We start from the raw sequence: 23,256 nt of genomic DNA on the forward strand, positions 1-23,256 counted from the left end.
GTGAGTCAGCAGGCAGGACAATCAGAGGACTGACTGCCTCTATGCTGATGTCAACTCACACAGTTGTGACACCTGAATAGGGCAAGGAAACACTCCCTCCTCTGTGTTCCCTCAGGCATGGCCACTTCTGTTGGCAGGACCTTGTGGAGCCTTTCTCTAGAAGCCTCCATCCTATCTAGTGAGTGCCACTTCCCCTCCCTGACCCCAGACTCTCAAACTGCACAGACAGGCACAAGAGCACCAAACCCCAGGTTTGCATGTCCTGCCCTTAAGCAAAACAACTGCCAGGCATGTTGTTGAGAAGCAGCAGAGCATCAATGTCAGTGGAGTTTCAGGGCACACAGGCCATGTGACCTGGGCCTCCTCACTGAGCTCACAGCCTAATGGCAAGAAGGAGAGGGCTCAGGAGGAGCAGCACAGAGCTTGCCACCTGCCTGCCTCCACACTCAGGAGGAAGGACAAAGAGTGGGTGGCAGGAGGTGGGGCAGACCCAGCACTGCTTGAGACCCTCCAGGAGGGAGACCACAGCCACAGGAGGGCAAAGTGCATGAACTCTAATCCAGAGTGTCCTTCCCTTCCAGTAGATTCCAGGACTTTCAGTCTTAGGGTCGCTGGGTGGGCTCAGCCTTGTTGTCACCAGGCAGCACAGGCCTCCAGCTCACAGTGTCCTGGCCATGCATCCTGGTTCAGGCCTAAAGACCCCCATCCCAGGTGAGGGGGTGCACAGCACCACAGATTACCATTGGTCACGCCTGCCCCAGCTACTCATGTAAAACTGTTGAGGGAAGTTTACAACCATCCACTCAGGTGCCTTTGTCCAGCCCATGACACATTTTTTCTTTTCTTTCTCTTTTTTCTTTTTCTTTCTTTTCTTTTTTTTTTTCTAGACAGGGTTTCTCTGTGTACCCTGTGCTGTCCTTGACTTGCTTTGTAGGCCAGGCTGGCCTGGAACTCACAGTTCTCCACCTGCCTCTGCCTCCCAAGTGGTGGGATTACAGGCTTGGTCTTCTTCAGACATGCAGTCTGTGAGATCAGTGCAGCATGATGCACTAACTATTAAGGACACTATTGGATCAGGTTCATCCTGAGGACCTCAAAAGAGGGCAGGGGCAAGGGTCCAAAACAGCTGGCCCAGAAAGAAGTCAAAAAGGAGTGTCATGGGATGGGCCAGGGCTGAATGGAGAAGGAGTGTATGAGAAAACTTGGAAGTAAGGATAGGGTGCCCTGCAGCAGGAGGACTGGTGCTGGTCTTGTGGGTGGGGCTGTGACTACTGAGGTCAATGGTGGTGGGCGGGGCTTGTATGCTAGGGTGGAAGGGTGGGAGGATCTGGACCTAGTAAGAGTTAAAGAAGGCAACTTTGTACAATGTGGAATCCCTTGGGAACAGATGAGGGCAGAGGTGGGGGAGGGGCGGTGTTCAGGAGTGCTTAGAGCTGAGGCAGGGAGGTAGACAGACTCAGGCAGGGGTGTGAGGGCCAACCATGGTGTGAGGGGCCCACCTGATTATTAGGGAAGCAGGAAGTGTTGAGGTGTTGGGGGCGTGGCTATGGATCCTGCAGTGTGGAGGTAAGGGGCTGCCTGTCTGGGAGGCTAGGTGATCAGTTACAAAATTAGGCTGGGCTCTGGATGTTGACCTGAGAGGAGGCAGGGTCACCCTAAGAGGATGACAGGGCTGTGTAGGTGTATACTAGTGTGGGGTTGTGAGAGCTGACTGAAGAGTGGTTCGCTGAGCTCTCTTGCTGATGCAGGACTTGATTGAGATAGTCTGGCCTTTCACTGATTGCTGGATTGTGTCAGTGTAACTTTTGGTCCCTACTTAATGTTGCCCAGAACCGCTGAAGGAGAAGGGGGCCCAGGGCTGTTTCTGCTGTGGCAGTTGTTGTGGGTTGGGCTGTGTGAGTGGTGAGATAAGTGAACAGGGAATGCAGAGCACCAGGCCAAGGCTATGATGTGAGTGGTCACTTTCTGAGGAGGGGGCAGAAGGCTGAATCCTTACTTGACCTTTATTTGGCAGAGAACACCTGTAGCAGTGGGGCACTGTGACCTGCTGAGATAGAGTAGTGGGTGGGGGCTGTGCTTGCAAAGGTCCGGGAAGGGCAGTGGGTTTCAATCTTCCGAATGCTGTGACTCATGTGTTTCGTTGCTATTTCACAACTGGAATTTTGCCACTGTTACAAATGGAACCACAACATACATAGCTGGTTTGAGGGGTGCAACCCATGGGTTGAGAACCCTGTCTGTGGGAGAGTTACAATGTATCCATCCTTCCTCTCTTCTCCACCCACCCTATCAACTACCTATGAGGTCAACTTCATGGACACATGAACTTTATGTTGTGACTTTGATGTTATGTTTAGTTTACTTTTTATACAGTTTTACACAATACATAACAGTAACGTAGTACTTCCAAAAACTAACAGTTTGCCACTGACAAATTTCATCAACAACAACAACAAAATACTTAAAGTTGTAAGGGGTAACGAGCTGCTAAAGGAAGGTAGCCTCGGTTGTGTCTCAATTCCCTAAAGAGTAGTTAGTTGGGTTGGAGAGATGGCTCAGAGGTTAAGAGCACTGGCTGTTCTTCCAAAGGTCCTGACTTCCATTCCCAGTAACCACATGGTGGCTCACAACCATCTATAACAAGATCTGGTGCCCTCTTCTGGCCTGATGGCTTACATGCAGGCAGAACATTGTGTACTTAATAAATCTTTTAAAAAAAAGAAAAGAAAAGAAAAAAGAGTAGTTAGTTGTTCCAAGCAGGCCTTCTCAGGAAATTTTATATTAAAGTGGGATCGGCTTTCTCTATAGTACAATTCAATCTCATGGTATTAATAGATAGAAATGTGATGCAGCTAAAATAAACATATTTTGATATATAAGGGTTTGTATATAAAGATTGAGATGGATAGGTATTTGCAAAAAAAAAAAAAAAACAAAAAACAAAAACAAAAACGCAAGAAGCTTTCTCATAACCTATAAAATCTCAAGTAAGTTGTTTAAAGTACACAGAGAATGCTTGAGACCCTCCAGGAGGGAGATCACAGACACAGGAGGGCAAAGGGCAAAAACTCTGCTCCAGAGTTTCCTTCCCTTCGAGGGGTTTCCTAGGCTTTCAGTCTTAAGGACCCATTCTGGGCTCAGCCTTGTGGTCATCAGGTAGCACAGGCCTCCAGCTCACAGTGTTCTGGCCATGAATCCAGGTTCAAGTCGAAAGACCCCCACCCCAGGTGAGGGGATGCACAGCACCACAGAATACCATTGGTTAGACCTGCCCAAGCTGCTCCTGTAAAACTGTTGAGGGAAGTTTACAGATATCCACTCAGGTGCCTTTGTCCAGCCCCTGACACATCTATTCTTTTCTTTTTCTTTCTTCTTTCTTTTCTTTTTCTTTTTTTCCCCCAGAGACAGGGTCTCTCTGTGTATCCTTGGCTATCCTGAACTCACTTTGTAGACCAGGCTGGCCTTGAACTCAGTTCTCAGCCTGCCTCTGCTTCCTGAGTGTTGAAATTTGAGGTTTGGTCTTCTGCAGACCACTGTGAGATCACTGGAGCAGGCTGCTCTAACCATTAGGGACACTATTGGATCAGGCACATCCTGAGGACCTCTAAAGAGGGCAAGGGCAAGTGTCCATAATAGCAGGCCCAGAAAGAAGTCAAAAAGGAGTGTCAGGGGATGGGCCAGGGCTGAATGGAGAAGGATTCTTGAGAAAACATAAAAGTAAGGATAGGGTGCCCTGCAGCAGGAGCACTGGTGCTGCTCTTGTGGGTGGGGCTGTGACTGTGGAGGTCATAGTGGTGGGCGGGGCTTGTATGCTAGGGTGGAAGGGTGGGTGGATCTGGACCTAGTAAGTGTTAGAGAAGGAAACTTTGTGCACTGTGGAATCCCTTGGGAACAGGTACTGGCAGGGGAGGGGGATGGGCGGTGTTCTGGAGTGGGTAGACCTGAGCCAGAAAGGTAGACATACTGAGGCAGAGGTGTTAGGGCCAACCTGGGTGTGTTGGGCCCAGTAAATTACTAGGGAAGCAGGAAGTGGTGAGGTGTTGGGGGCGTGGCTATGGATCCTGCTGTGTGGAGGTAAGGGGCAGCCAGGGTGTGAGGCTAGGTGATCTCTTACAAAATTGGGCTGGGCTCTGGATCTTGACCTGAGAGGGGGCAGGGTCACCCTAAGAGCAGGATGGGGCTGTGTAGGTGTACACTAGTGTGGGGTTGTGAGAGCTGACTGAAGAGTGGTGGACTGAGCTCTCTTGCTGATGCAGGGCTTGATTGAGGTCCTCTGGCCTTTAGCTCAGTGCTGGATTGTGTCAGTATAACTTTTGATACCTACTGAGTGTTGTCTGGACCTGCCGAAGGAGAAGAGTGTCCAAGGGCTGTTTCTGCTGTGGCAGTTGTTGTGGGCTGGGCTGTGTGAGTGGTGAGATAAGTGAGCAGGGAATGCAGAGGACCAGGCCAAGGTTATGATGTGAGTGGTCACTTTCTGAGGAGGGGGCAGAAGGCTGAATCCTCACTTGACCTTCATTTGGCAGAGAACACCTGTAGCAGTGGGGCACTGTGACCTGCTGAGATAGAGTAGTGGGTGGGGGCTGTGGTTGCAAAGGTCAAGGAAGGGCAGCGGGTTTCAACCTTCCTAATGCTGTGACTCTAACACAGCCCCTCATGTGTTTTGTTGCTATTTCATTACTGGAATTTTGACACTGTTACAAATGGAACCTCAACATACATAGCTGTTGTGGGGGTTGAGCCCCATGGGATGAGAACCCTGTCTGTAGGGGACAGTGAAGCATTGTACATTCACAGGGAGAAGCTGTGAGTGCTGAGTTAAAGAGCTGTAGGTGCTCGTGGGAGAACAGAAGCTTTCTCTGCTGCCTTAGCTTTTGCTGGAGTTGTTTTTAATGGGGCTGTGATGACTTAGGTAGTAGTGGAAGGCGGGGCTTGATGCTTAGGTGCAGCTGAGGCTGATGATGTAGGCATAGTGGGCAGAGCTTGCAAGCCAAGGTAGGAGACTTGAGCAGTGACAGGTCTGCCTCCTGTCTGGCCAGTTGATGGACAAGATGAGGGCTGAGTGAAGTGTAAAGTGTTGGCAAAACTACTGAATGCAGTGGAGAAGAGGGAACCTGTTTGTGTGGGCTGAAGCAACTCTTGTGGGTGGGGCTGTGAGTGCTTTCCTAGGTGGGCTGGATTTGGACTGGATATTCCCAAGAAGGGCCAATCCTCTTTCCTATTTCCTTTTTGGAAGGAATATTAAGTGTTCAGCTCTGGTTATCTTAAGTAGGCATATTTGGAGTTATTAACAATGAATGCTCTACCCAAGTTTTGAGAGACTGTCTGACCAGACCACCCAAGAGCCGAGTCAAAATGCAGTGGCAAGGATGACTGGTTTAAACAGAACTAAGAGCTTTTTTCCTTGTGGCCATTTGTCCCTCCTGCCAGAGAGTTGGCCTTGACTCAGCATTTCAGCCTATAAAGTGGGACAATGGGCAATGTCATTCTCTTCTGTCACTTTTTTTCCCTAGTAATATTAGGGGCGCTGTTATTGGGGCCTAGAAAGGCTGAAAAGGTAGTCAAAGGCTAGGTAATGGGGCACTTACCAAAAGCATCTGTTTAGCTGATCCAGCTGAAGAGACAGAGAGTAGTCCCATCTTTGAGATTGGTTTATATCAACTTCCCGTAGGTCCAGCTCTCAGCAGCTCTGGATGGAGTCTGTTAGCCAGGTAAAAACTTGTTGAGGCACATACAGACTAGGGACAAAAGTTAAAGTTGTGTCTATAAGACATCTGGGGTAGGCTTATGCCTTTGAGACCCAGTAAAAGCGTGGACATTCTTTTCTCACTCAGAATAATTGGTATACAGATTGGGCAGACTTGTTTCTAGCATGATGAGAGGCACCCTCAGGTCTATATTCAGTATACCACCAAAGGGAAATTAAAATCTTGTGCTTGGGAGTAATTAGTAAGTAGTCAGTGTTCCATCTTATCAGAACTTTTATCCCTGATCTCTCCAAGGCCTTTATCATGAAGTGGTGTTGAATTTTGCCACATGATTTTTAGCATCTAATGAGGTGATCATGTTTCATTTTTCCTTCCATGGTTTATATGACAGATTACGTTGATGGGCTTTTATATGTTGAACCACTTCTGTATTCCTGGGATGGAGCCTACTTGGTCGTGGCCAGTGATATCTTTGATGAGTCCTTGGATTCAGTTTGTGAGTATTTTTTTCATCAGTGTTCATAAGGGAAATTGGCCTGAATTTTTTTTTCTTTGATGGGTCTTTGTCTGTTTTAGGTAACAGAATGACTGTGGCCCCATAGAGTGAGTTTGGCAATGTTCCTTCTGTTTCTATTTTGTGCAATATTTTGAAGGGTATTGGTATTAGCTCTTCTTTGAAAGTCTGGTAGAATTCTGAGCTAAAATCATCTGGCCCTGAGGCTTCCCCCCCCCCTTGTTGGGAGACATACAATGACTGCTTCTTTTCCTTAGGGGTTATGGAGATATTGTTCTGTTTTGTTTTTCCTTTCTGATTTTGTTGATTTAGATATTTTCTCTCTGCCTTTTAGTTAGTTTGGCTAAGTGTGTGTCTTTTGTCTATCTTGTTGACTTTCTGAAAGGACTGCCCCTTGATTCCCTTCATACTTCCTCTTAAAGAACTGCTTCTTGCTTCTGTTCACTGTTAGTCTTTTTCTCTGTTTCTAGTTTGTTGACTTCAGCTTGAGTTTGATTATTTGCAGCCATCTATTCCTCTTGGGTGTGTTAGCCTCTTTTGTTGTGGAAGCTTCCAGAGAAGCTGTTAATTGACTAGTATGGAATGTCCCCAATTTCTGTATGAAGGCGCTTAGTGGTATGAACTTTCCTCTTAGTACTGCTTTTATTGTGTCCCATAAGCTTGGGTATGTTGCGCCTTCATTTTCATTGAATTTTAGACAGTCTTTAATTTTTTTTTTAATTTCTTCCCTGGCCCAGTTGTCACTGAGTAGGGAGTTGCTCATTTTCCATGATTGTGTAGGGTTTTTGTTATTTCTGTTGTTCAGATCCATCTTAATCCATGGTGATCTGGGAAAGCAGAATGAGTAATTTCAATTTTTGTATACGGTTTGCTTTGTGTCCGACTATATACTGCCAATTTTCGAGAAGGTTCCATGCGGCACAAAGAAGAGAGAGTACTCTTTTGTGTTGGGTGAAAAATTCTGTAGATAACCATTGGATCCATTGGATTCATTGTTTCTCTATTATGTTTCTGCCTCAGTGATCTGTCCGTTGGATAGAATGGGGCACTGAATTCTCCCACAATTGAGGTATCTGCATCGTTCTGTGCTTTTACCTTTAATAACACGTTTGTTTTGGATTTTTTAAATATTTTTTAAAATAATTCTTGTTGCCCTTGGATATTGGTCAAAGATGTTCTGAATTGGAATGCCCTGTTGGTAGGCTTTTCCTTTGGTGAGAATGGCATATTCTTCCCCATCTCTTTTCATTAATTTTGGTTGAAATTCTATTGCTTCATGCTGTACTACTCTATTAAAGAGCTGGCTCTGGAATTGGATTAGACACCCTGTCTCCCAACCCAAGCATGCTTGTTTTAAATTTTCCTCCTACGTACCTGTCCTGGGTCAGGAGACCATCTGACACTAAGACAAAGATAGAAAGCAAAGTTAAACTTCCCAAGAAAAGACACTATGTGACCTCAAAGGGCTAAAATATAAGCCATACGTTAGGATCTTAAAAAAATTATTTTAACATATATATATATATATATATATATATATATATATATATATATACACACATACACAATAGATTATCTATAGCAAGAAGAACCATGACACAATCAGGAATTATATAAATGTTACATTCTTAGTGTTTTAGCTATTTGTATTTGACAGCCTTGAAGAAGACATCTTTCCTATCTTGGTGCATCTACATTTCTGAATGTAAATCGGTCTCCATCACATACTGTCATCATCAACTTAGAACACCTATCTAGACCTGAATACATCTTAACCCCTAAACAACTAAGCTTCATTGTAAAACTAAGTGTCTGTCAGAGATATTGGGCCAGAAGGCCGAAGAAGATGCTCAATGTTATAGAGAGTTTTGGGAGACTAGTCAGGTAGAAAACTGTCTCTGTTATATTTTCATTTGGAGAGTTACTAACCTGCACTCCTGGCACATTCAGATAATCAAGTTTATTTCTTCTCAAGTCTCTGAGGGAGTTGAATATCAGGTAGCTTACTTTTACTTGAGTTCTTTTTTCTTAGCCATTCTGACTAATGTAAGACAGACTCTCAGAGTCGTTTTGATTTGTATATCCCTGATGACTAAGGATGTTGAACATTTTAAAAAGTGTTTCTAGGCTACTTGAGATCTCTGTTGAGAATTCCCTGCTTAAGCAGCACCCCATTTTAAAAATTGGGTTATTTTGTTGATGTTTAATTTCTTGAGTTAGTTCTATAGTTTGGATATTAGCCCTTTATCTGATGTAGGATTCTTGAAGATCTTTTCCAAATCTTTGGACGGCTGTTTTGTTCTATTAACAGTGTCCTTTGCCTTACAGAAGCTTTTTAGTTTCAAGAGGTCTATTTTCAATTCCCATAAAACTACCAACAATTCTTTACAGACCATGAAAGTACAATTCTCAACTTCAACTGGATAAACAAAAAGCTCAGAATAGCTAAAACAATCCTATACAATAAAAGAACTTCTGGTGGTATCTCCATGCCTGATCTCAAGCTGTACAATAGAGCAACAGTAATAAAAACAGCATGATACTGGCATAGAAACAGACTGGTTGATCCATGGAATCAAATCAAAGACCCAGAAGTAAACCCACACATCTATGGGCATTTGATTTTGACAAAAAAGCCAAGGCCATACAATGGAAAAAAGAGAGCATCTTCGACAAATGATGCTGGTCTAACTGGATGATTGTATATAGAAAAATGCAAATAGAGCCACATTTATCGCTCTACACAAAACTCACGTCAAAGTGGATCAAAGAACTCAACATAACACCAGAAACACGAAATATATTAGAAGAGAAAGTGAGGAACAGCCTTGAGCTAATTGGCACAGGAGACAACATCCTGAACAGAACACCAACAGCTCAGGCTCTAAGATCAACAATTAATAAAGGGGACCTTGTGAAATTGAAAAGCTCCTGTAATGCATAGGGCACTGTCAACAGAACAAACTGGCAGCCTATAGACTGGGAAAAGATCTTTGCCAATCCTACATGCAGCAAGGGGCTAATATTCAAAATATATAAAGAACTTAAGAAATTAAAAACCAACAAAACACACACCACAATTTTAAAAATGGGGTATAGAGCAAAACAGAATTCTCAACAAAGGTATAGCGAATGTCCAAGAAACACCTAGAGAAGTACTCAATGTCCTTAGTTATCAAAGAAACCCAAATCAAAATGACTCTGAGATTTCATCTTACACCTACCAGAATGTATAACATGCTGGTGAGGATGTGGAGAAAGGGGAACACTCCTCTATTTCTGGTGGGAACGCAAATTTGTACAACCACTTTGCAAATCAATATGGCATTTTCACAGAAAATTGGAAATATCTCTATCTCAAGACCCAGCTTTACCACTCCTGCGCATATACCCAAAACATATTCCACCATACACAACGACATTTGCTCAACTGTGTTCATAGCAGTTTTACTCATAATAGCCAGAATCTGGACACATTCTTGATGTCCCTCAACTGAAGAATGGATAAAGAAATTGTGGTTTATTTACACAGTGCGATATTACTAGGCAACTAAAAACAAGGTAATTATGAAATTGTCAGATGGATGGAACTAGAAAAGATCATCCTGCGTGAGGCAACCCAGACTCAGAAAGACACACATGGTATGTACTCACTTATAAGTGGATATTAGCCATATAGTAAAGGATAAACATACTACAATTTACAGACCCAAGATGCTAAATTAGAAAGAGGGCCCAAAGGAGGATGCTTGAATCTCATTCAGAAGAGGAAGTAGAATGGAGAGCAGAAGTGGTTGAAGAGAGGGTACAGGATAAAAGAGAGGTTGCTGAGGGAAGTTAGGGCAGGAATCAGATGTGGGGAGAGCAGGGCCAGGAGGACAGAGGGCTTTCAGAGAGAAAAGAAACTGTGGGCAGAGGCCATCTTTGAGACGAGCTGAAGAGTCACGACAGGGTAGGCTCCTGGGGGTATATGAGGGTGACTCTAGCTGAGACTCCTGGCATCAGGGGACATCGAGACTGAAGAGGCCACCTCCTAGCCAGTCAGGGCTTCCGGTGGAGGGAAGGGGACACCAACCAATCCAGAAAACGTTTGACCCAAAATTTATTGTGCCTACAAGATGTGCAGGAATAAAAATGGAGCAGAGATTGAGGGAATGTCCAACCAATGACTGGTCCAATGTGAAATCCACCCCTGGGAGAGAAGCAGCCTCTGACACCATGTATGATTCTCTGCTATGCTTGCAGACAGGAGCCTAGCATAACTGTCCTCTGAGAAACTCCACCTAGCAGCGGATGGAAACAGATATTGAAACCCACAGGCATACATTAGGTGGAGCTCAGAAAGTCTGTGGAAGAGTGGAGGGATGGATAGCCGGACCTAGAGGAGACAAGAACTTTGTAGGAAGACCAAGAGTGTCAACTAACCTAGGCCCATGGGGGCTTACAGAGACTGAATCACCAACCGAAGAGCATGCATGGGCTGGACCTAGGCTCTTAACTCATATGTAGCTGACGGGCAGCTTGGTCTTCATGTGCGTCCCCTTGAATGCAGAGCAGGGGCTGTCTCTGACATGGACTTTGTTGCCTGCTTGTGGATCACTTTCCACTAGCTGGCCTCAGTGGAAGGGGATGTGCTTCGTCCTGAAGCAACTTGATGTGCCATGGTGGATTGGTAGGAAGTGGGTGAGGAAAAGGGCAGCAGTAAAGGCAGAAGAGGGTAGGAGAGCGGGACCTAGAGGAGAGGAGGGAGGGGGCTGCGATCTGGATATAAGGTAAAAAAAAATCAATTAAGAAAAAGAATAAAGCATTGCTTAGAATCGCTAGTAGAATGTTTCTATTCTCATGTGTATTTCTGTATTCCTGCTGTAACAACTAACCATAAACCTAGTGCCTTGAAACAGCACAAGTTAATTATATTGCAATTCTGCATAGTAGGTACCCAACATAGGTCTCTTTGGGATGTAACCATGGTGTCAGCAAGGTGGTTGTCCATTCCAACCTTTGCTTTTGAAACCTTCTGCATGCCTTGGTTTGTGATCTCCTTGATCCTTCCACCATGTTCAGATCTAGCAACGGGAGGTACAGCCCTCTCACATGACATTTTTCTGGCTCATTTCTCTTTTTGTCATCCTTTTCCTTTGCAGTATGCTAAGGACCATAGTGGACCAACCCAGAGAGCGTCTCATGTCCATATTTTATGATTTGATAATCATTGCATGTAATAACATTTGCAGCTTTATTTTTTCACTGGACTTGTAACATATTCATTGGATATGGAGACAAGAAGGTGGATACTCTGGAGAGACTGTAACTGGGCTATCTATAACATGTTCTTATAGGTTTCTCTCATGTACAATTGTGTTCATCCCATCTATAGCTCCCAAATATTTCATCCATTTATTATAGCAGCATCTAAAAAGAATCACTATTATCTGAAATTTATCAGTTCCAAAATCTCAAATTTCATCATTTAAACTCAGCTATTAAAAACAAGGAATTGCAGAAATTTGTGGACAAATGGATGGAACTAGAAATGATCATAATGAGTGAGTTAACCCAGAAGCAGAAAGAGTCATGGGGCATGTCCCATGAAAGTCTTCACTTACCAGGAAAGTGGGACAGAGGAGAGGACATCCTGTTGTGTCCCTAGGTGAGAGAAGCATGGGAGAATGTGGAAATAGAAGGATCCAAAGGGTCCTAGAAACCTACAAGAAAATTAATTGATTATGATAAGTGAATCTGGGCCCAAGAGTCCTGCTCAAACTATGGCACCAGCCAAGGACAATACGTGCAGTAAACTTGGAACCCCTACCCAGATCAATCAATGGACAGGACATTCTTCACAGTTGACTGGAGAGTGGGGTCTGACTTTCACACGAACTCTAGTGCCCCATATTTGACCACATCCCCTGGATAGGGAGGCCTGGTGGCACTCAGAGAAAGGATAGCAGGCTACCAAGAAGAGACTTGATACCCTGTGAGCATATACAGGGGGAGGAAGTCCCCCTCATTCACAGTCATAGGGGAGGGGAGTAAGGGAAAAATGGAAGGGAGGGAGGAATGGGAGGATACAAGGGATGGGATAACCATTGAGATGTAATATGAAAAAATTAATAAAATATATTTTTAAAAATAAATTAAGTGTGGGTTCGGTTCTGGGTATAGTCCCTTTTAGGGTACGATGCCTTTCTAGCTAGCACAGCTCTGAACGTCAAGAGACTTTCAGTGGCTCCCAAACTTTGATGATGATCTGGAATACTGGTGATATGCACTCCTATTCACAAAGGGAGAGTACAATGAAATCAAGCCACCATTTTTGCAAACAAATTTTAAATGCAAGGAAACCAAATCCTGTTAGTTTTCAAGACCTAGAAAGAACGAGGCTGGTGGCTTCACCCTTTCTGTTGACCAGCAGCAGCTACGCACTCAGGGTCCACACTCCCACCCTAGTCACCCTTCTGTCACCCATAGAAGGCACTGCATAGTTCCAGGATATTATTTCATCAGCCTTTGGATGCCTTCTGCATGTGGGTGTTTGGTGCTCAGACAGCCTTTTTTCATATAATAATCTCTGTGCCCTATTTAGTCTGAAGCAGCAGTGTTTCTCCTCGTATAGAATGAATGGTCAAGAACTGTGGGCCTCCCACGTTCCTCATGGATCTTTTTTTTTTTTTGGTAAGGTGTGCACTTTTATTAAATTGTCTCAAGTCAGTGTACAGGCAAGGCCTGGCTACCTCAACACCTCAGCCCACCCCCAGGGAGACCAAAGCCTTCATACATCAAGTTGAGGGGACCAAAAAACAAATGGGGAGCACGGATGGCTGACTGACCATTCAAAAATTAAAAAACAAATGTAAAGTACTATTAAGGCAGAAGGTTTAAAAAAATTTTTGCAGTACATAATTTATACAGAAGCAATGCTGTCACCTCGCCAGTGTGAACTCAGGGAGTGGACTTGGCCATCCTCCTCTAGGGACTAAAGGTAGCTTTTGGGAGAATGAGGGACTTCCTGTAGCCATATCCCATGGATACTTGGAATGACTAAAACGAAACAAAAAACAAAACCAAAAATGTACAATCAAGGTCCTCAGCCACATTGTAGAACTTTGGGGGATGCTTGCTCCAACAGACTGCTGTTGCCTTCACCATTCCAGTTTTTAAATCCTGAGTCAATAGTGCCAAAACAAACAAAAAAACTTTAGAAAAAATTAAAAATAAAACAAAAACAAATAAAGCCATTCCAATGTTGTCTCATGGTTTTTTGTTTTTTCCTCCCTGGGCACGTTAGGTTTTGTCAAAAGAATGGGTGTTAAAACGCAGCTTAGTAACAGTCCATCTATAAGCATTTGTGGTGGACGATGGAGGACCTGGACTCATTGACCTCCTGCTTGCTGATCCACATCTGCTGGAAGGTGGACAGTGAGGCTAAGATGGAGCCACCGATCCATACTGAGTACTTGTGCTCATGAGGAGCAATGACCTTGATCTTCATGGTGCGAAGAGCCAGAGCAGTGATCTCCTTCTGCATCTGGTCAGCAATGCTTGGGTACATGGTGGTGCCACCCGACAGCACTGTGTTGGCACAGAGGTCTTCGCAGATATCAAGGTCACACTTCATGATAGAATTGGATGTAGTTTCATGGATACCACAGGATTCCATACTCAGAAAGGAAGGCTGGAGAAGAGCCTTAGGGCAGCGGAACTGCTCCTTGCCAGTTGTGATGACCTGGCCATCAGGAAGCTCATAGCTCTTCTCCAGGGAGGAAGAGGATGCAGCAGTGGCCATCTCTTGTTAGAAGTCCAGGGGAACATACCACAGCTTCTCTTTGATGTCATGCACGATTTCCCTTTCAGCTCTCCTTGTGAAGCTGTAGCCACACTTGGTCAGGATCTTCACGAGGTCAGGTCCCGGCCAGTCAGGTCCAGATGCAGGATGGCATGAGGAAGAATGTGGCCCTCATAGATGGGCACAGTGTGGGGGACCCCGTCTCCAGAGTCCATTACAATGCCAGTGGTACGACCAGATGCATACAGGGACAGCACAGCCTGGATGGCTGCGTACATGGCTGGGGTGTTAAAGGTCTCAAACATGATCTCAGTCATCTTTTCACGGTTAGCCTTGGGGTTCAGGGGGGCCTCGGAAAGTAGCATGGGGTGCTCATCGGGGGCCTTACACAGCTTGTTATAGAAGGTGTGGTGCCAGATTTTCTCCATATTGTCCCGGTTGGTGACGATGTCGTGTTCAGTGGGGTTCAGGGTCAGGATGCCTCTCTTGCTCTGGGCCTCATCGCCCACGTAGAAGTCCTTCTGATCCATACACACCATCACGCTCTGGTGTGGCAGGTATGGACCAGCGACAGAAGAGCTGCGAGATCACTCACTGGGGATGAGGACTCTACCCATCATGGATCTTTTAATGCAAGACTCTCCTTCAAAGATCTTTCTGAAGTGATACTTTATTTTTTTTAAAGCTGCCATGATAGTTGACTTTCCATACAGGCCCAAGATCAGCACACTCCAAGCTATCAGTAGTTAGTGTTGCAAACACAGGTATGATGGAAACACATTAACTAAATGGTTCTCTCCTCCCCTTTCCCCAACACCCTAAAGGTCACACATTCATCCCTGCCACCTAGGAATTACAGACAGCCTGATCATAGTGTGTAGCATGGACTGCTCATAAGTTGCCCGGCATGGGGCTGCTTCCCTTCCTCTGAAATGTATAAAATGTATAAAAAGGGACTCCAAATCCACAGAGGGGCTTGAGCACCCTCATCCTTGCTGTCTCTCCAGAGTGTTACTAACTCTTCTAATACATATTTTACTCCAAAGACATCCAGTTCGGTACCCTGTCTTGAGCTTCTATCCAGTAGCTGTGACGTTTGCAGAAGGAGCCACGTGGATCTTAGCAACAGCGAAGAACCTTCCCTGTGTCCAAATACACTTTTCTCCCCTTACTCTTGGGGCCTAACACTCAATGTCCCCAGTGGATGCCAGAAGCAGTGGAGAGTGCCAAACAGTCTACTTTCTAACATCAATAGACTCACAATTTATGGCTATGCCTATTAGGCATTAAAAAAATAGTAGTGACTTTTATAAAGTGGTCCCATATAGAAATATGGTAGATGACATTGGTAAATGATGGCTGTCTCACCTTAGAAAACAAAATATTTTTAAAACTTAATAAAAAAAGAAAAGGTTAATGCACTGCCAAGCTTAAAGGCAACTCTATGAACACCTAAAGTTACAAATGGATTGTGTAGCTTGTAAATCATACCACAGATTGAATTACTGGTTGGGTTGGGGGTCTAGAATTCTAGCATCCTCTCAAGGACCAATATATAAAATATAAACACTAAAGTTCTGCACACTAACCTGGGGAAAGAAGTCATCTCTCTAACATTTTCACTAGACAAATCTATGCTATTTCCACATTTATGGCATGTATGCTATGGGGCCTGATGTTTAATTTTTAAGGTTTAAGGATGTGCAAGCAGAGAAATTGACATATAAAAAGTTAACTGCTTCAGAGCCATAAAATATACAAGACAATCAGAGGTGAGGTATAGTTTGTGCTTCAGGTAACCAAATGCTAATTAAAATATTTTTCATGTTTCTTAGAAATTAAAGGTGAAATATCTTTAAAACATATGGAAAAAATGCATGCACACACACACACACACACACACACACACACACACACACACAAACAAACACACAGTTTTTTTAGAGACTTCCACAACAATCAATTGAGCAACAGCAAACGACTGACCTCAGCACAAGTTTACATTTGGTTTTCATATTTTGGTGATGACCATCTGGGGAATCTGCAGAGCTTGGCTGTCAATGAAAGAAGACAAGAAAAATACCATGGCTCAAAATCTTGAAAAATGCCATTGGGGTGGCAAACAGCATTGTGATGTATTATTTAGCTGCCACCTTATTTATCCAGTATACTTTTTAAATTAATTGACATTGTGTCATCTTTAGAGTCATTTATGATTTGGAAGAAATATGTTCCTAACAGCAGAAACATTCGGTCATTAGCTCCAAGGCTGTTAGGGGAGCAACAGTACTATCTCGTGGGAACCATTTCCATCCTTCGTAAGCCACACGAATCAGTGAGTATGTTTTATGTCTCCCTCACTTTGAAGGGCACATCATTTTTGCTTTCAGCAGCTGGACATCAGTGCAGAGGGACTCAGTATTCAGTGAGGAAAGAGCAATTGTATATTTGTTTAGGAGGTGAATGGCAGGAATCTGGACTGATTACAGTGATTACAGTGGATGGAATCTCAAGGATTTGGCACCAATGGGGGCATAAGTAGAACACCATGGACAGGGCAGTGTTAGCAGCCTAGATGAAGACCTCTGGCCTGTGGTACATGATCCTCTTGTGGTGGTGTAGCAGATCCATCACTCCCACATTCAGTTTTAGAATAAACCGCCTCTCCATATTGAAAACAGTAATGAACGTTGTATAGAAGCGAAAACTGAAGGAAGTTGTCTGTCATCTGCCATGAGAATGTAGACTTCAAAGATGTAGGACTCAGTCCGAAGATCTGCTTCCTCTTCTGAGAAAGAGAAAATGAATCTTACTTGGCCGATCCATATTCCGCTAGCCTTCATCAAGGCACCAGGACGTCTACTTGTGATTTACTCCAGTTTTTCTCTCTAGGCCTCTAGGACACTGTTCCTATACTGGTGGGTATTTTATAAAAGATGAGAACAGAAGGACAGCAGTCAGAAGAGTCTTTACAGTCTTTACAGTATGATGGCATAAAATCGTGAGCGGTGAACTTGAGTGAAAATGAAATTCCTCTTCTGGATCTACTAGGCTTGGGATAAATCATTTTGTGTATACTTTGTTTTTATACCTATAAACCTGGTATCTTCCTCACACTGACCTGTGGATCAGTTGTAACTAGAATATGTAATGGATGCTATATATGTCAAGCATATTTTAGTATGCAGATACATTTGAGTGGAAATTAGGCTGGGGCTTGACTGTGGGTTTGACTCTCAAAGATGCCAACATGATGATGGCAACAACGGAAATGGATATGCTAATCTTTCTGCAGGAACACCCCACTGAAATTCAATCCAATGTTATAGTTATTGACTCGGATGATGACATTCCTGTGAAGTGCCCCAGGTAAGAGGTATCATGGCTGTAAGTAACGCAGAGCTGAAACACATTTTTTTACTAAAGAAATTGCATACAAAACATGATCAACTAAGGATTTCAAATGAATCTAAGATGACCAATTTGCTGGTTTCCAAATCTGTGTATTTTCATGTATGTGAGGAACTATGTAACTGGTGTCTGTTGCATTATTTTCTAGATTGGTCCAATAATGGAACAAGAAAAAAATATACACAGTACATCTGAGATTGTGAGCCTAACTCTTAGAACCCACGTAGTAGAAAGAGGATTGATTCCTGAATGTTTTCCTTTGTCCTCCACACAAGTGACATACATGAACACACACACACACACACACACACACACACACACACACACACACACTGAATAAAGAAATACATATTTTTAAAAACAGGAGTATTGAAAGCACACGTGATAGCATTTGAGATATGGAGTAAGGATAATCAATAGTTCACAGTTATCCTCTGTCAACTCTGTCTTTACAAGTAGAGACACTGAGAAAGCAAATAAAATATGAACTAGTTGACAAAACCTTACCATGAGCATATGTAACCTGAGTAGGCCTTCTGAAACCATTTGCTTTACTTAAAATAGGTTGTCCTTGGTCTTTCTCATTGTGTAAAAAAAGTGTTCTCGTTATACCATTTGGATGTTAAACTTAATCCATAAAGAGAAAAATAGATAATATATTAAAAATGGAAAATTAATGGAGTATGAAATAAACACAATACCCAGAGATTTATCAAAACAAACATCTGAGTGGCTAGTTCCCGTCCTTGAGCTAGAGTTCTTTCTGTTTATGAATGTCTTTACTGTGTTCAGAGCAGAGATTGGGTTCTAACAGTGGCTTCTCATTGGATCATATTTCTATATTGTTCTAAAGAGGTCAATTAGAACAAACACTCTTTGGAGCAGTATTACAGGAGGTAGGGCTTCTGTGGGTCTCATGTGGCCATGCCACTATTATGAGCTCCTGAGTGCAGTGTTCCCGTCATGGTCCACATGACACTGTTATCTCCCTGATCTCTGATTCCTACAGCCTTCCTGCCCTACCTTCTGCAATACTCCCTAAGCCTTGTGTGGAAGGGGCTCTTACAGATGTACCATGTATATCTAAACATGCCAATAACACTTAATTCTCTATAGCTTGACTAGTTGTGAGTTTCAATTTTAACCACTGAATACTGCGTAAATGAACTTCTCTGATGAGATCTGAGAACTGCACTAATCCATGGGCATAAAGACGAATTGCATAAAGATATTAATTTAGAGAGCACATTGACGCTATGACCATTTAGCAAGGTAATGGCAAGTAGATTCACTCTTGGGGCTGGTGAACTCCCCAGCATTGTGTTCTTGATCAGATTTATAATACCAGACATATGTTTCCTCCCGTGGTATGGCCATCAATCCATTCAGAAATTGCTCGGTTGCCACGTAACATTGATGCAACTGTTGTAAACGTGGGCATATTGTGCCATGCCAGTCATTATTGTTGATGACAGTGTTCACAGCTGGCAAAACTGTCACTGACTTTTTTTCTCCCTCCATCAGCTTATATAACCCTGTCTAGTGCAATGAAAGCTATCCAACAAAGAGCAAGTTTCCTGGCCAGTACACAACACACATTTTGATAATTCTTTCTTTATGGCTTTATTGAGGCTTGAAAAACGACGCCAGAAGAATGAATTGCAAAGAATTTGCCAGGATGAAGCTGCGAAAATGGAACATCCTAATTCAGACTCAGAAGTATGTACACTGACCACCGTTGTGTAGAACTATGAACCTTTATCCCTCTAATGTTGTTATGTACTTCATGTCTGTTGCAAACACACACACAAACACACACATACACACACACACACACACACACACACACAGTGTTGGCTTCTCAATTGCTTGAAGTATGTTATTATGTTTAAAGTGTTTGGGTTCTGCCTGTGTTTCCTATTATTTGTGTCTTATTCTATCCCGCTAGTCAAATGTATTCTCTTCTTGTGGAATCTCAGGTTGAGATTGTAGATATTCGACCAGCCACTCGGCAAAGGCCACTTGGAACAATTCAGACCAGGAAATCAGCTCGGTTGAGCACAAGCAGAAACATAAGTGCAACTACAAGGAAGTGCACAGGTACGAGGACAAGCCTTTCTTCCACGGGTTTTACACCCCTGACATCGAGTAGGTACAATGAGCTACTTGGAAGTGGATGAAATAAATCAGATGACCTTCAAGGTTGTTAGGAGGTTTAAAATAGTGTTCTGTTTATAACACTGTGAAATCACAGGTGTCATGTCCAATTTTGCTCATTTTCTGTAAATCTTTGAGATGATGATTCAGAGAAATATAAGTAAATATCTTCTCATAGATTCAAGCAATCACTGATCTTACACATTTTAGAAACCCCAGTTAGAAATGTGCAGACTCTCCTTTTTTCTGTTGAATTTGTATTATTCACTTGCTTTTGATTTTAATACTGCAAACATTGTGATAGATCTGTCTTTGAATAAATAACACTTTATTGTTTATGTCCTTGCAGTGTCTTAGTGTAACAACATGTTTTTGTTGTTAGTTTTGTTGATGTTTTGCCGCAAATTTTTTATGTATTGTTCACCCTGTCCTAGAAGTCAGAACGGGCCCTTTAGCTCCACTCCTGAGTGCAGAGATGACAGAATTATAGGCATGTGTGTTGCCAGGACAATGTAATGGAAGTAGCAGTGAAGGTGGTTAATCCCTCCAAAATACTGCTGCTTTTTTTATGTGTTTCTATAACAAAGTCCTAATTATACCCTTGTATAAAACCTGCAACACTTGAGACATGGATCTCATTGCAGATAAGCTATATTGTGACATTTTCACTTATTATGGTTCATCTTTCTTTTCTCCTCAGTTTCAAATGTAGGTTTAATTGTCAAATAGTTTTAGTAGCACCACTTCCATTATTTCTGTAAGTTTCAGATCTCCTTTCCAAATAGTTCTTTGAAAACAGCACAAAGGTAGGTGTGTGTGTGTGTGTGTGTGTGTGTGTGTGTGTGTGTGTGTGTGACCATTTCTAACATTTACATGAAGAGTGATTGCACTTAACGTACTTATCTGAAGTTACCTTGTAGGGTTGTTCTGTGGAATTATATTCATTATTTTTAAACCAGCTGTGGAGCAATCCTTATAAGATCCCACAGCTAGCCTTTCCAGTCAGAGGAGCAAAGCCAGATAACCAGCAAGAGACATTGAAATTTAGCAGCATCTGGAGTGCTTGCTATGGCTTACTGATATTTATTTTATTTTTTCATTTGGAACCAGAAAATTGCAAATATACTATTAAGATGCAAAAGTGATTTGGAAGTGATTGATAGCAGAAAAGTTTAGTCAAAGCTCTGAGCACTGAAACTGTCAGGGAACTAGAATTTTCCAAAAGGACTAAAATGGAATATATAAAACTAACTGAATGATTGAAGAAGTGCAATTTGCTTGTATCCATAGCATTGTTGTGAAGTGTGCATCCTGAAGCTGCGTGGAGCAATTGGGAGGTATCTGGTGGGGCACTCTGCCTGATCCTGATGCTTATATTTTGTAAATGTTTTTCATTTTGAACTAATTTTGGACTTAGAGAAAATTTTCAATGCAGTAGTCAGGAGGGAGAGGCAGAAGGGTCAGGGCTTCATGGCCATTATCTATGCCATGAGTTCAAGGCCATCCTGGGATTCATGGAAGTTGTCGCAAAAATAAAGTAATTGGAATAGAAAGAGCAATACACGGGAAGATGGACAAAAGCAAAAAAGAATACCTATCCATTCCATTGTGATGCCCTTAATGTCACACATTACATAATCAAAACAACATTGGTTTCATTCTTATTACCAATGTGAGGACATTTTCATCTGTCTCCTTTTCTTAGAAATGTACAGTTAGCAAATTTCATGTCACAGGAAACAATGGATCACTTTCATTTATTCCACATTATGACTATATTGCCAATTTTAATCCCTCCATCAGCAGAAGAACATCTGGATTGCTTTCAAGTTTTTGATAATTATGAATAATTTTACTACAGACATTTTTTCAGAGGTTTTGCATGGAACTTTCAGTTTGCTTGTGTAAATTCCTGTCTGTGAGACTTAGAGTCATTTGTGACTTATTTCAACTTGTGGCTCTACAGTCTAAGAGGGAATCTGTATGATAGAGTTGAAATGCCCTATAGCTTTTTTCTTTTGATCTGGGACTCTTCTTCATAAGGAGAATGCCCCAGCAATATGTTCTCTTTTTGGTATGCAGAGTTGAAAGCATTATCAATGTGAAGGAAGTCACACATGTGATGGTAGAACTCACTGCTGAGTAAAACCATTGGGTTTTATTGCAGTAGTAACAGCTACAAAGATCCTTGTATGACTGAGCTGCATAAATGATTCCTAAATACAATCTGACTTTCAGTCTTCCCCAGCCACACCTCACTTTAGTGCCAAGCTCAACACTGAATCCAGATTCCTTACTGAGATTATCCATTTTGCAATACTGCAATACAGTCTAGAACCTACCTTGGATAGGTCTCATCATGTTGAAAAAGTTCCTTAAAATTCCCTTTGCTGAGTGAGTGTGCTTGGCATTTATCTATGGAGTTGCCTTATGTTAGACAGGGCAGACAGACCTTGGGGACCATCTTTAAGGGCTACACTTACAGAATAAAACTGGTCCTGATAAAAATAACCCAGCAGATTTAGCTCTTCATGTAAAGTCCCAGCTAGCCTTATAAGGAGCAGAAACATTCAATCTGGCAAAGAAGCAAGACATCAAAAGTATTTTCATTTTAAATGTTTAGAAATTCTAGATAGCTAAATGTGTACCATTTTCATATACATGCCTTGACCAAATGAACCATCAGTGTCACCAGAAATTGGGTCCCTATGATCTCATACCGAGATTAAAATTGGCAAATGGTCTGACGGGCTCACTAGCAAAGTAGACTCCAAAAGGTAGCCCTTTTCGTGCCCATTACCAATACAATGATGTTCTTGAGTGGAACTCTAAGAATCAGAGTTGACAGCAAATTGATCTAATCGTCCAGGCAGTGAACGTCGGGTTTCAGATAGCTCATTGGGAAAGAGTTAGAGTAGGAAGGGCAAGAGTTTCATCCTGTGGACATATGACTCTGACTGGGCTCTTTCCTTTCTGCTCACTCCTGTCCTGGTCTTCAGCTGTCTGCTTGAAACCCAACTCCTCCTGAATCTATTTTCCTCATTCACCCCATTTGGTTCCACTTACTTGGTCCTGAATCACTTCAAAATAGAGTCAAAAAAGAGTTCTACAACTGATACCTGTAACACTGCCTTTGTGCTTGTCCTCCTCCACTTCCTGGTGGGAGCTGACACCTTTACTTCCACTGTGTAAGTGCGGAAATGACTTCAATCCAAGGCTAAAGTTGAGACTTTGGCTAGGTCTGACTTCACAAAAGCTGGGGAATGGAGGGCCAGACACATATGCTGCAGACTAAAAGGAAGTTTTGGGTTCTCAGGACGGCCATTAAGCCAAGGGGCATCTGGAAGGAAGAATAGTACAGGAATCCTAACTTTCCAAGCTCTCTTTCTGTCTCTGTCTCTGTCTCTGTCTCTGTCTCTGTCTCTGTCTCTGTCTCTGTCTCTGTCTTTCTGTCTCTGTCTCTGTCTCTCTGTCTCTCTGTCTCTCTCTGTCTCTGTCTCTCTGTCTCTGTCTCTGTTTCTCTCTCTCTCTCTCTCTCTCTCTCTCTCTCTCTCTCTCTCTCTCTCTCTCCATCCCCCCCTGCCTCTCTCTCTCCTCTGCTAGTACCTTGTAAACCAATAATGCAAAGATACTTGTCAGTGGCTCACTGGCTTGAAATAAAGGAATACTCCTATCACCACAGA

The 23,256-nt window shown here is 42.9% G+C and overlaps 1 protein-coding gene, 1 long non-coding RNA gene and 1 pseudogene across 8 annotated transcripts in view; 1 reads left to right on the forward strand and 2 right to left on the reverse strand.

Moving 5' to 3' along the window:
* LOC311601333 overlaps positions 1 to 23,256 on the reverse strand; it is a 57,463-nt gene that overhangs the window by 31,795 nt on the left and 2,412 nt on the right. For 3 of the 6 annotated variants that reach the window (XR_014780519.1, XR_014780520.1, XR_014780522.1), the window contains exon 2: positions 15,992 to 16,059. The exons of 1 other annotated variant lie outside the window; for it this stretch is intronic. This is a non-coding gene — a long non-coding RNA (uncharacterized lncRNA). Of the gene's footprint in view, positions 1 to 11,845; positions 11,925 to 15,919; positions 16,060 to 23,256 lie in introns of those variants that run through there. 2 more of the 6 variants (XR_014780523.1, XR_014780524.1) reach the window with 2 other exon arrangements.
* Positions 13,512 to 15,003, reverse strand: LOC311601899 (actin, cytoplasmic 2-like; annotated as a pseudogene). Its single transcript has one exon. The product of its transcript is annotated as an actin, cytoplasmic 2-like (transcript).
* The window catches only part of LOC311601296 (uncharacterized protein), a 356,408-nt gene continuing 349,206 nt past the window's right edge, over positions 16,055 to 23,256 (forward strand). Inside the window, exons 1-4 of the mRNA XM_084788668.1 lie at positions 16,055 to 16,340; positions 17,301 to 17,374; positions 19,048 to 19,135; positions 19,396 to 19,516. Of these exons, the coding sequence (XP_084644794.1) occupies positions 16,218 to 16,340; positions 17,301 to 17,374; positions 19,048 to 19,135; positions 19,396 to 19,516 (406 nt within the window). The 5' untranslated portion in view covers positions 16,055 to 16,217. The remainder of the gene's footprint in view (positions 16,341 to 17,300; positions 17,375 to 19,047; positions 19,136 to 19,395; positions 19,517 to 23,256) is intronic.

This window comes from Acomys minous, assembly GCF_964271855.1.
Source record: "Acomys minous genome assembly, chromosome: 7".
Taxonomy (NCBI): domain Eukaryota; kingdom Metazoa; phylum Chordata; class Mammalia; order Rodentia; family Muridae; genus Acomys; species Acomys minous.